The sequence below is a fragment of the Anguilla anguilla genome, chromosome 6 (assembly GCF_013347855.1).
Source record: "Anguilla anguilla isolate fAngAng1 chromosome 6, fAngAng1.pri, whole genome shotgun sequence".
NCBI lineage: Eukaryota > Metazoa > Chordata > Actinopteri > Anguilliformes > Anguillidae > Anguilla > Anguilla anguilla.
Window position 1 is genome coordinate 24992133 of NC_049206.1, and position 13170 is coordinate 25005302.

A 13170-nucleotide genomic window follows, 5' to 3' on the forward strand; every position below is an offset into this window, starting at 1 on the left:
CGGTGAGTTGGACCACAACATCAGCTCTCATTGCTAAGTAGAGTCACACATAAAATGCTAAAGGTGTCGTGTTGTGTGGGGTGAAGACGGGATGATAACTCCAGGGTAATCCACAGAGATGGACACGGCCCACCTTAATTAAACAAAAGAGCCCTTAGAGGACTTTGGAGCCCTAAGGGTAGCATGCTAGTCCAGAAAAGCACCTCTAATTTCTGTAAAGGTTAGGATGGCTTAATCTGAACCTTGGATTCATGATGGGGTGTCTTCTCTTTATCCACAGCTGAAGTGGATTTAGGATTCACAGTATTACTGCAGCCCTCCCATGAGTAATGTTCTTCTTTAAAAAGATAAATAAAATAAAATAAAAAAATATGACTTTTAACTTTTCAACCAGGGTTAAAAAAGCCCCACCCCCCCCCCCCCCCCCCCCCCCCCGTGTCTGCCAAATCGTGTGAAGCGCTCTGTGTAAACTGCATGGCAGCCGCTCATTTGAAAAGACAACATTCAACGAGCTATCGCCACCCACAGCGTACATCGCTGGCCGTGACCTCTCGCTGCCTGCCGTCCCTGTAATTCAAATTTGGGCACGGGTTCTCAAGTTGTCATTTAAAATGTAAATGTAGGAAGGGCAGGCCAGTAATGATCAGTCTCTGCAGAGCTGAGAGGAGTCAGTCAACTGTTTCGGGGGAACTGGAGCCATGGGAGGTGGTGAAGACGGTCAAGAGCATCTGCTATTGATCCGTTTCATCTCTGAGAAATGACAAAGGCTAAAGAGGAGTTCAAATGTGACGGCGGGAGGACTGCTGGAGGTTCGTGAATGATGAAACTGTGGTGGCGAGAGCTACACTTTAACTACACTTTAACCCAGAGGCATGCACTAGGACTGTCAACAACCTCCACGGGTTAAAACAGATTGTGAAGAGAGCGTGTTCATGGGGAAAATGGTTGTTTGAATTGGGTGAGCACAGAAAGGGGGAAAGTGTTAGCTACGGGCAAAGCTATCCCTGAAAGGGGGGGGGGGGGGGGGGTAGTGATCCCGACATCAGCTGACAAAACTGGAGGATCGCTACAAAAAGGGCAAAGGTAGAGAGAAGAAGAAGGCGAGGCACTATTGAAAGTAGGGATTAATAGGGAAACAGAGGAGAGGAAAAAAGATCACAGAAGGAAGAGAAGAGTAGGTTTAAGGCGGATGCTAAGGAGAAGACACACAGTTTTCCACTACCTCCGCAATCCAAATGACCCTTACCACCCTCCTCTGCAGGGAATGCCCAATAGACTCAAGATCAAAGTCAATGATATGGTAAAGCATATCATTCTCATGCATATCATGCATTCTCCTTTGAGAAACATCTTTAATCATCTACTGTACACACTGGCAGACAACATAAATGTCACAGTAAGGACTTATGGATGTGCCATCCTGCTAATATGGAATTATATCAAGAGATAATGAGTGTGATAGCATACCCAAAAGTTAAAAGGGATCTTTTCCTGATGTATGGGTACCTCTGTAAAAAGAGAATCCTCCCAGATGTATGGATCTCAGTTAGCGAGGCTCTTACCTGACATACAGAGATCTCTTCTGGTTGGTCCGCAGAGAGCCGGACCCAGAACTGATGCTGCTGTTCATCATTTGCTCCCGTAGGTCATGGATTTTGGCTTCGAACCGGCTGTATTCTGACAACACAGAGGAGAACAGCCACGCGTAACCACACACGAATAAGACAGTGGGACAGTGGGAAGAAAGAGCGGAAGAAAAGGACCCACAAGCACCCCCATAAAAGTAGCCCCCCCCCTCAAAGAGGACCGCCGCTCCACATGGAGGCCCCCCAAAAACGGATGTCTCGCCGACCTGAGCTTCTGTTCCTGTTCACATGGAAACGGTTAACCTAGCCACACGCGCCCAGCCCCCAGCCCTCCAGAGGAACCCGATACACCTCTCAGAGAGGTACGAATGAACCCCAGACCGCACAAAACCGGAACGGCACGCTCTTATTTTGACATTTTGCGCGTACCGCCAGGCAGAGTTAGCCCAAAGCCCAAAGACAGATCCGGAGGACCGATCCCGTTCTCTGGCTCGCGGCAAATTCGGATGTGGGGACCCGCACTCTACCGAAAACCAGACGAACGGAAGTACGGTAAACAAAAGAGGCTATCGAAAGACAAAAGCGGCGGTGGGGGGAAAAGGCACTCAATTAATTATTAAAATGTTTCGACCTACATTGCGGAAATGGCCAATCCCTTTTAAGGCCACTGTGAAAGAAACCTTTACAAACGAGACAGCGGTAGCCGGCCGGAAAGCACCATCGTTAGTAATGCCGCCGCAGTTTTCCTGAGTCTGGAAACCTCCCTCAAGCCTGCACCGCGGTGGCACATTCATTACGGAACTCGTGTGCCAGACTCCTCTCTGTCTGCTCCGGCATGAAAAGGGCCTTTTGCTTCTAATGACCAAGATCAAATCAACAGGAAGACAACACCGACAACAGCATAGCCACACTTAAAGGCATACATGATTACAAGTCCTTCAGTTATTCCTTCATTCAATATATAGAGTACTGATACACTCACATACCATTACCTAAAGAAATTTTGATAAAATTGTAATAATTAACATATTCAATTTGTTGTACAATAATAACAAGATTAAAAATTACAACAAAAACAACTATTTGGCAAGTGAAACAGTGCTGAGTTTTAAATACTCCATATATAGCAGTCAGCAACAAAGCAGTCCGGAAAAATATTTGATGGACGTACAAATGAATGAAACTCCACATCTCCGTACTCACTTAGGACTTGAGCAACACACCGAGCAGCGTGGATTTTCACTGAACGCCGGCTAGATTAACCCTCATCAGCACACGGACTGTATCTCTTCTTTCTCCGCACCACAGTTGTCAGTACTGACAGCGTGTTCCTGTTCCCGTTGTGATCAGCGGCAGCTAGAGTTACTATGGCTGGGTTGCGTTAAGAGCATCTGCTCCTCTCTGAAGCGCGCGCGTGTGTGTGTGTGTGTGCGCATCCATCCGCCGAGCGGCTGGGCTCTCTACGGCCGCGGTAGGAGCGTCTGGCTCCTCAGTAATGCGCGCGCCTGTGGTTGGGTCCGCGCTGGCTGCCGCTCCACGTGATTGGCTCGCGGGGTGACTGGGGAAGGGCAGTGTGTGTGTATGTGTGTGCGCGCGCGCGTGTGTGTGTAGCCCTTATCGGAGCACGCTTCCAGCAGAGCTGCACAGTGGATGCAAATGCTCTCCACGATACACACAGCCTCTCTCCCGTCCTCTCCCCTCCACTGCCCTCCATTCGAACAAGTGCACCACAGGCCAACTGCCTCAACACAGCTGTCTGTCCTCACTCACTCACACGCCTGACTAGATGTCCCTTCCATTCTGTATCATACATTTCACTCCTTTTAAAGTAAAGGAATACACCAAATTACATAAATATACTAAATTTATAAGCTCTAATCTGGGCAAGAAGCTTTGAATCAACACTGAAAAAGTTCTCATTGTAAAATTGAAGAGTTTAGCATTTAACACGCACACCACGTTTTCGCTCGTATTTAAACCACATTTTCATCTGCTTTAAAAGTTTAGAATGTAGAGTAGCGGCTCCCCCGCTGTCTTTTTGTTTGACGGGGGCGTGGCCGGAACCCGTGATGTCAGCAGGTGCGCAGCCGTTCCTCTGTAACCATGGCCGCGAGCACGGACCCGTCACTTTCCGTAGCGCGACGACGAGCTTGCTAAAGACTAAAGGCTGCCCACAGCGTAGACCGAGCCCCGAAACGCAGCTTAATGTTCAGATCCGACCTGCGGCCACGTACAGGGAACTCAACCGGCTGGAAGCCGCAAGCTTTCGCTTTGGCAGTGTGTGGAGCTGCCCTCGGGGAAGTTATTTCCTGTGTCCCCACAGGAGAGCGCGCTCTGATGAAGACAGGCTTGTAAAAGCCCGTGACCATGGGACGAGGACAGACACCCAGCCCTCCGACCCCCCTTTCAGGAGAACCACAATGGTTGAAAAGAAACAGGGTGCGATGAAGGTGAGCTGTGATAAAACACACCAGTGCACTCGAAGGCTTTTGAACATTTCTCATTAAAAGGAGTTGGCTCTTTTTCTTAAGCGAATAATAGATTTTTTCAAATTTCAATGACCGCTGCGATCTCTTTTCGGCAAGCGTTTTTTCCTACTTTCCTACTTTTCCTACGGTTTTCGAAAAGAGCGAAGAAACGTTACGGTAGTTCTTCCGGCTCACCCAGAGCCAGACCGCGCCTGGGTTTTCACACGAACGAGGACAAAGTGTGGAAAGACGCGGTGTGTCCCGAGAACCAATCGGCCGGCGACAGGCCCCCGGGCCGGGGGGAATTAAATAAACGGGGCGACTGTCTCAGAGCGAGAAAAACAAACAGATTTACCGTTTTTTTTTCTTCCCCAGGAAGGGAAGCGGCACACACCCAGGGGCAGTCCAGACACGGTAATCACCGCACATTACACACTAAAGGATAGTGACCCGTGACAGACCGCACCGCCCGAGGAAACAGTGCAGCAGTAAGAACACAGAGTGCCGATGAGCACAGCGAATCCCGAAAGAGGAGGGAAAATGGCCGCCGTCGTCATCGGATGGTGTCACCAAGCTCCTCTCGGTGCAAATAATCAATTCGTTTTAGCGAGCAAGAGCTGCAAGCCGTGCAAAATTTCTTTCATTATTCATGAATGAACATAGGGTCTTCGAAAAAGAAACCATGTCTTCCTTAAGTAAGTTTCAATATTCGTTTAACCAAATCAACACAGTGTACGCCGCATAAAAACACGATACAATAAAAATATCAATCAATATACGACGACAGCTCAGTTTATAGATTTTGAATTAAACTGCCTGGAGACTGATCCACCCACACAATACACAACGCACAAATAATTTGATATGAAATCCCGAGGGGCAGGACTGATTATTAAGTGTGGGGTCTTATTGACACTTTGACGATCGATACACTAAAAAAATGCGTGAGATATGCAATTCTGTCAAGCCATCGGACTCATCTGTCCTTGCGAATCAAGCAGGGATTGAGACTTAATCTTGCAAACATGATGATGGTAAGAGTAGACAGTGCACGTCAATAACCCCCCCACCAGCATCATGGCCCCACCAGCATGGACAGGAGCACACTTTGGGCACTGCACTGTATTCTGTGACGAAGCTGAAGATACTGGCGCTCCCGGGTGAAGTGGTAGTTTTCTGGCAGCTCTCACACGGATTACACTTTGAGGAATAGGAAGATGACGAAGAAAGTACACTGAAGCACCACCGAGAGAGCAAGTTTTTGAGTTTCGTTTGTCGCAGCACAGAAAAGAAGTAAACCGCCACTGAAAAGGTGGAGGAGCTGGTCAGCTGAAAAGCTGGCCAGCGAGCTGAAAAGCAACCGCTCAGTTTTGCTTTCTTTTGTCTTCGTTATTTTAGTTTGTTTTAGTTCATTGGTTTTTTCCAGAACCCGTGAGGGGGGAAAAGTGAAGGCGTTCGATTATTTATTTTTCGTTGTTGGTGAGGTGCGCTCTCTCTCTCTCCAAGCGGCAACCAACGGTGTTTCCCGGAGCTGCCGCATCTCCCTCCCAGGGGTGTCACCCCGGCGTGTCACATCCTCCCTTCCCAGGGTGGCGCTAGAACCAGTTGTGCTTGGAAATCGGCACTGGCACGGTCCAGATTCAGCTCATCGACGCACTACAGATTCATAGCCAGAAGGTGGGGCCCATTGAACCACTACAACAGGGTCTTAACAAGATGAGCCACCCGGCAACCCCAGTGTTTTTCCATCTTAACTGGACCCGACTAGCATTTACATCACTGTTCTGTGGTACTTTCTCAGAAATATAGAAATGCGTGACCTGCACCTGACCTATCAATCTAACAGACATTTAAAGAATTTGGGAACAGGGATGAACTGTACACTCATCTAAAAGTTCATACATTCAGTAGATTGCAGGGTGACAAATTTCCAAGGTTATGTCTCAGCTGTGAGCCCTTGATGATGAAGGATGGAGTTCGCTCAGTCCTAGCCTTTGCCACAACTCAGTGCTGTCTTCAACCTGTTGCTATGAAACCCAGGCAGACTAATCCACCTTTCCATCCCCTCTCACACAGCTGGTGATCTTCAGTACAACACAAAAAGGACGGGGGAAATAAACAACACTACTACATTGCTTGCAGTATGAAATAAGTATTTTAAAAATGTACAATGCTTCTGGATTGTTCCTTTATTTATTTAAACCGTATTTTTTAAACTCCACACTCAAACTTTCGTATCTTTTTGATATTTAATGCAAATGCTAGGCTCTCTGATTGGCTCACATCTCATTAAAGTCTGTCCCTATATTTCAGGCTGCTGCAGTCACAGCTCTCTGCTGACCCTGAGATGTAGAATCCATTATAAACACACAAATGAGGACCACTGCATAATACCCAGAAGATTAGCAGAGCTCACAAAACGCACTCCTATGTACATCCACAATTAAAAATGAGTTCAAAACCTGGGTTAACAAATAATTAGGGGTGTAAGTGTTCTGCAAATCTCCGGTTCAGATTAAACTTGAATCACTGAGTCATGGTTCAGTTCATATCTTGTTTTTCTTTTTTTTCCGGAACAGCAACACAGTTCTTTATGAATGCGCTTCATTTAATCAATTATTACCTAGAACATGAACAGCATTTAGTGTGCTTTATTTAAATCTGATTAAAATACCTGGCTTCACCTCTGTTTTCATTACTCCAAGAAAAATAGTAATTAAACGGTAATGAAGAAAAACAAAAGGAACCGTTTTGTTTGTATGTTCAGTTTCTAAGCACACATTTGTGTCAATTTAGTTTGACGTCCTTTCTGAGGAAAGGTAGTCGCTGAACTTTATGTGACATCACTCAAAAGGTCAATTTGCATTATGAGTGATGTCACAAAAACTAAAAAAAAGACAACAGATATAGCAGTACAGTTGGAAAAACCGACCCAAGCCCATTGGTTCTTGTTCAGTAGCGTTAAACTGTGTTAGCCCCCCTCCGACAGCGCCCACTCACCCTCCGGCCTGTACTGTGCCACGATGGTGACCGTCTGTCCCGCGTTCTTCAGCGCCGCCGCCGCCTGCTCGTGCGTGGAACTGTGGAGGTCCACCCCGTTCACCTGCGAAAGGACGCGTTAGCGCACAGGTGATGCGCACAATCACCATGACCGCTCATGTTCAGATGCACAAACGACCACGACCGCTCATGTTCAGATGCACAAACGACCACGACCGCTCATGTTCAGATGCACGAACGACCGCGACCGCTCATGTTCAAATGCACAAACGACCACGACAGCTCATGTTCAAATGCACAAACGACCACCACCGCTCATGTTCAAATGCACAAACGACCACCACCGCTCATGTTCAAATGCACAAATGCCCACGACCGCTCATGTTCAAATGCACACATGACCACGACCGCTCATGTTCAAATGCACACACGACCACGACCGCTCATGTTCAAATGCACAAACATGGGGGCCACATACTTCCTCATCCCATTCACAACAGACAAACGTATGCAGCTGACCGCCCTGTTCACCCTCGAACACGCAGTCACACAGGCTACACGCTTAATCAAGTGTGATCCATGGAGAGGTTAACCAGCTGTGTACACGTGTAAACACACACCACCAGCACCAGCAGCTTAAATTACACTTTTCTATACTATATACTTCAGGGAATCTATGCAATGTAAATGTCATGGTTGTAAAGTGGCTCATTGTGTGCTTTTTCGGGAGCATGTAAAGAATCTATTCACATTTATCTAAATCAGAGTTGCGGTACCATTCTGATTTAGATAAATGTTGCAGCACAACTGTGATTTAGATAAATGAGAACAAATTCTATACACGGTAAAATTTCAAATGGCTGTAAACTGGCTCATTGTGTGTTTTTCTGTTGCATGTACAGAATTTGTTCACACTAAATCAGAGTTGTAGTACAAGTGGTTATAAAACCCAGTGCTGCAGAAGAACTGTCACACTCTCACTCAAACAAATGCTGAATGACACGCCACCTGACAAATAATCCTTAGCAGCATGAATCTATTAAACTTGAGGAAAGTCATAAAGCAGTACATTATGACAACAGATTAGCTGGAACAGTGACAGTATCTCCAGACTGCACAAGTAATCATGATCTAGAATGAAGGGCCAATTAAAAAAATTGTCCTGATGTTCCTCATCCACTGTGTTAGTAAATCCCATTATTGTCAGGGCTCTATAGTGCTCCCATTTTAGGAGCATTTGCACCTGAACTGGAAAAAGGAGAACATCCACTAATTGGGATGCATTAGTGTGCACTTAATTTTTTCAACATAAGAGCAAAGAACATAAGAGCAAATATGCTCCTTGGAATGTTTTTTTGCATAGAGCCCTGATTGTTATCATGGGTGGTATACTCATTTGTCTATTGACTACAAAAAGAGGAACAAGGGATAATATCACAAAGCAAACTTCATTTTGTAAACTTTTGATGAGCAGTCGATATGAAACGAGACTGCATTAGCATGTTTCTTACAGGGACGGTATGAGACTGGGTTAGCATGTTTCTTATAGAGGCGGTATGAGACTGGGTTAGCATGTTTCTTATAGAGGCGGTATGAGACTGGGTTAACATGTTTCTTACAGCGACGGTATGAGACTGGGTTAGCATGTTTCTTATAGAGACAGCGGTATGAGACTGGGTTAGCATGTTTCTTATAGAGACGGTATGAGACTGGGTTAGCATGTTTCTTATAGTGACAGCGGTATGAGACTGGGTTAACATGTTTCTTATAGAGGCGGTATGAGACTGGGTTAGCATGTTTCTTACAGAGACGGTATGAGACTGGGTTAACATGTTTCTTATAGAGACAGCGGTATGAGACTGGGTTAACATGTTTCTTATAGAGGCGGTATGAGACTGGGTTAACATGTTTCTTATAGAGGCGGTATGAGACTGGGTTAACATGTTTCTTACAGAGACAGCGGTATGAGACTGGGTTAGCATGTTTCTTATAGAGGCGGTATGAGACTGGGTTAACATGTTTCTTACAGAGACAGCGGTATGAGACTGGGTTAACATGTTTCTAATAGAGACGGTATGAGACTGGGTTAACATGTTTCTTATAGAGACGGTATGAGACTGGGTTAACATGTTTCTTATAGAGGCGGTATGAGACTGGGTTAACATGTTTCTTATAGAGGCGGTATGAGACTGGGTTAACATGTTTCTAATAGAGACGGTATGAGACTGGGTTAACATGTTTCTTATAGAGACGGTATGAGACTGGGTTAGCATGTTTCTTACAGAGACGGTATGAGACTGGGTTAACATGTTTCTTACAGAGACGGTATGAGACTGGGTTAGCATGTTTCTTATAGAGGCGGTATGAGACTGGGTTAACATGTTTCTTATAGAGACAGCGGTATGAGACTGGGTTAACATGTTTCTTATAGAGGCGGTATGAGACTGGGTTAGCATGTTTCTTACAGAGACGGTATGAGACTGGGTTAACATGTTTCTTATAGAGGCGGTATGAGACTGGGTTAGCATGTTTCTTATAGAGGCGGTATGAGACTGGGTTAGCATGTTTCTTATAGAGGCGGTATGAGACTGGGTTAGCATGTTTCTTACAGAGACGGTATGAGACTGGGTTAACATGTTTCTTATAGAGGCGGTATGAGACTGGGTTAGCATGTTTCTTATAGAGGCGGTGTGAGACTGGGTTAACATGTTTCTTATAGAGACGGTATGAGACTGGGTTAGCATGTTTCTTATAGAGGCGGTATGAGACTGGGTTAACATGTTTCTTATAGAGACGGTATGAGACTGGGTTAACATGTTTCTTATAGAGACAGCGGTATGAGACTGGGTTAACATGTTTCTTATAGAGGCGGTATGAGACTGGGTTAGCATGTTTCTTATAGAGGCGGTATGAGACTGGGTTAACATGTTTCTTACAGCGACAGCGGTATGAGACTGGGTTAGCATGTTTCTTATAGAGACAGCGGTATGAGACTGGGTTAGCATGTTTCTAATAGAGACGGTATGAGACTGGGTTAACATGTTTCTAATAGAGACGGTATGAGACTGGGTTAACATGTTTCTTATAGAGACGGTATGAGACTGGGTTAACATGTTTCTTATAGAGACAGCGGTATGAGACTGGGTTAACATGTTTCTTATAGAGGCGGTATGAGACTGGGTTAGCATGTTTCTTATAGAGGCGGTATGAGACTGGGTTAACATGTTTCTTACAGCGACAGCGGTATGAGACTGGGTTAACATGTTTCTTACAGCGACAGCGGTATGAGACTGGGTTAGCATGTTTCTTATAGAGACAGCGGTATGAGACTGGGTTAGCATGTTTCTTATAGAGACAGCGGTATGAGACTGGGTTAGCATGTTTCTAATAGAGACGGTATGAGACTGGGTTAGCATGTTTCTTATAGAGACAGCGGTGTGAGACTGGGTTAACATGTTTCTTATAGAGACGGTATGAGACTGGATTAACATGTTTCTTATAGAGACGGTATGAGACTGGGTTAACATGTTTCTTATAGAGACAGCGGTGTGAGACTGGGTTAACATGTTTCTTATAGAGATAGCGGTATGAGACTGGGTTAGCATGTTTCTTATAGAGGCGGTATGAGACTGGGTTAACATGTTTCTTATAGAGGCGGTGTGAGACTGGGTTAACATGTTTCTTATAGAGGCGGTATGAGACTGGGTTAGCATGTTTCTTACAGAGACAGCGGTATGAGACTGGGTTAACATGTTTCTTATAGAGACGGTATGAGACTGGGTTAACATGTTTCTTATAGAGACGGTATGAGACTGGGTTAACATGTTTCTTATAGAGACAGCGGTATGAGACTGGGTTAACATGTTTCTTATAGAGACAGCGGTATGAGACTGGGTTAACATGTTTCTTATAGAGACGGTATGAGACTGGGTTAACATGTTTCTTATAGAGACAGCGGTGTGAGACTGGGTTAGCATGTTTCTTATAGAGGCGGTATGAGACTGGGTTAACATGTTTCTTATAGAGACGGTATGAGACTGGGTTAACATGTTTCTTATAGAGACGGTATGAGACTGGGTTAACATGTTTCTTATAGAGACAGCGGTATGAGACTGGGTTAACATGTTTCTTATAGAGACAGCGGTATGAGACTGGGTTAACATGTTTCTTATAGAGACGGTATGAGACTGGGTTAACATGTTTCTTATAGAGACGGTATGAGACTGGGTTAGCATGTTTCTTACAGAGACAGCGGTATGAGACTGGGTTGGCATGTTTCTTATAGAGGCGGTATGAGACTGGGTTAGCATGTTTCTTACAGAGACCAGACGGTATGAGACTGGGTTAGCATGTTTCTTATAGAGACGGTATGAGACTGGGTTAACATGTTTCTTATAGAGACGGTATGAGACTGGGTTAACATGTTTCTTATAGAGACAGCGGTATGAGACTGGGTTAACATGTTTCTTACAGAGACGGTATGAGACTGGGTTAACATGTTTCTTACAGAGACAGCGGTATGAGACTGGGTTAGCATGTTTCTTATAGAGACGGTATGAGACTGGGTTAACATGTTTCTTATAGAGACGGTATGAGACTGGGTTAACATGTTTCTTATAGAGACAGCGGTATGAGACTGGGTTAACATGTTTCTTACAAAGGCGGTATGAGACTGGGTTAGCATGTTTCTTATAGAGACGGTATGAGACTGGGTTAGCATGTTTCTTACAAAGGCGGTATGAGACTGGGTTAGCATGTTTCTTATAGAGACGGTATGAGACTGGGTTAGCATGTTTCTTACAAAGGCGGTATGAGACTGGGTTAGCATGTTTCTTATAGAGACGGTATGAGACTGGGTTAGCATGTTTCTTACAAAGGCGGTATGAGACTGGGTTAGCATGTTTCTTATAGAGACGGTATGAGACTGGGTTAACATGTTTCTTATAGAGAGGTGGTATGAGACTGGGTTAGCATGTTTCTTACAGAGACAGCGGTATGAGACTGGGTTAACATGTTTCTTACAGAGACAGCGGTATGAGACTGGGTTAGCATGTTTCTTATAGAGGCGGTATGAGACTGGGTTAACATGTTTCTAATAGAGACGGTATGAGACTGGGTTAACATGTTTCTTATAGAGACGGTATGAGACTGGGTTAGCATGTTTCTTACAGAGACGGTATGAGACTGGGTTAACATGTTTCTTACAGAGACAGCGGTATGAGACTGGGTTAACATGTTTCTTACAGAGACAGCGGTATGAGACTGGGTTAGCATGTTTCTTATAGAGACAGCGGTATGAGACTGGGTTAGCATGTTTCTTATAGAGGCGGTGTGAGACTGGGTTAACATGTTTCTTATAGAGGCGGTATGAGACTGGGTTAACATGTTTCTTATAAAGACGGTATGAGACTGGGTTAACATGTTTCTTACAGAGACAGCGGTATGAGACTGGGTTAGCATGTTTCTTATAGAGACGGTATGAGACTGGGTTAACATGTTTCTTATAGAGACAGCGGTATGAGACTGGGTTAACATGTTTCTTATAGAGACGGTATGAGACTGGGTTAGCATGTTTCTTATAGAGACGGTATGAGACTGGGTTAGCATGTTTCTTACAGAGACAGCGGTATGAGACTGGGTTAACATGTTTCTTACAGAGACAGCGGTATGAGACTGGGTTAACATGTTTCTTATAGAGACGGTATGAGACTGGGTTAACATGTTTCTTACAGAGACAGCGGTATGAGACTGGGTTAGCATGTTTCTTATAGAGACGGTATGAGACTGGGTTAACATGTTTCTTACAGAGACAGCGGTATGAGACTGGATTAACATGTTTCTTACAAAGGCGGTATGAGACTGGGTTAGCATGTTTCTTACAAAGGCGGTATGAGACTGGGTTAGCATGTTTCTTATAGAGACGGTATGAGACTGGGTTAGCATGTTTCTTATAGAGGCGGTATGAGACTGGGTTAGCATGTTTCTTATAGAGGCGGTATGAGACTGGGTTAACATGTTTCTTATAGAGACAGCGGTATGAGACTGGGTTAGCATGTTTCTTATAGAGACGGTATGAGACTGGGTTAGCATGTTTCTTACAGAGACAGCGGTATGAG

General features: G+C 45.0%; 1 protein-coding gene across 26 annotated transcripts in view; it reads right to left on the reverse strand.

Annotated features, from left to right (window-relative positions):
• Window positions 1–13170, reverse strand: part of dlg1l (discs, large (Drosophila) homolog 1, like) — a 158460-nt gene that overhangs the window by 14017 nt on the left and 131273 nt on the right. For all 26 annotated transcript variants that reach the window (XM_035421079.1, XM_035421078.1, XM_035421081.1 and 23 more), the window contains 2 exons: window positions 7055–7157; window positions 1563–1677 (listed from right to left, as the gene is read on the reverse strand). In XM_035421079.1, coding sequence (XP_035276970.1) covers window positions 1563–1677; window positions 7055–7157 — 218 coding nt within the window. The remainder of the gene's footprint in view (window positions 1–1562; window positions 1678–7054; window positions 7158–13170) is intronic.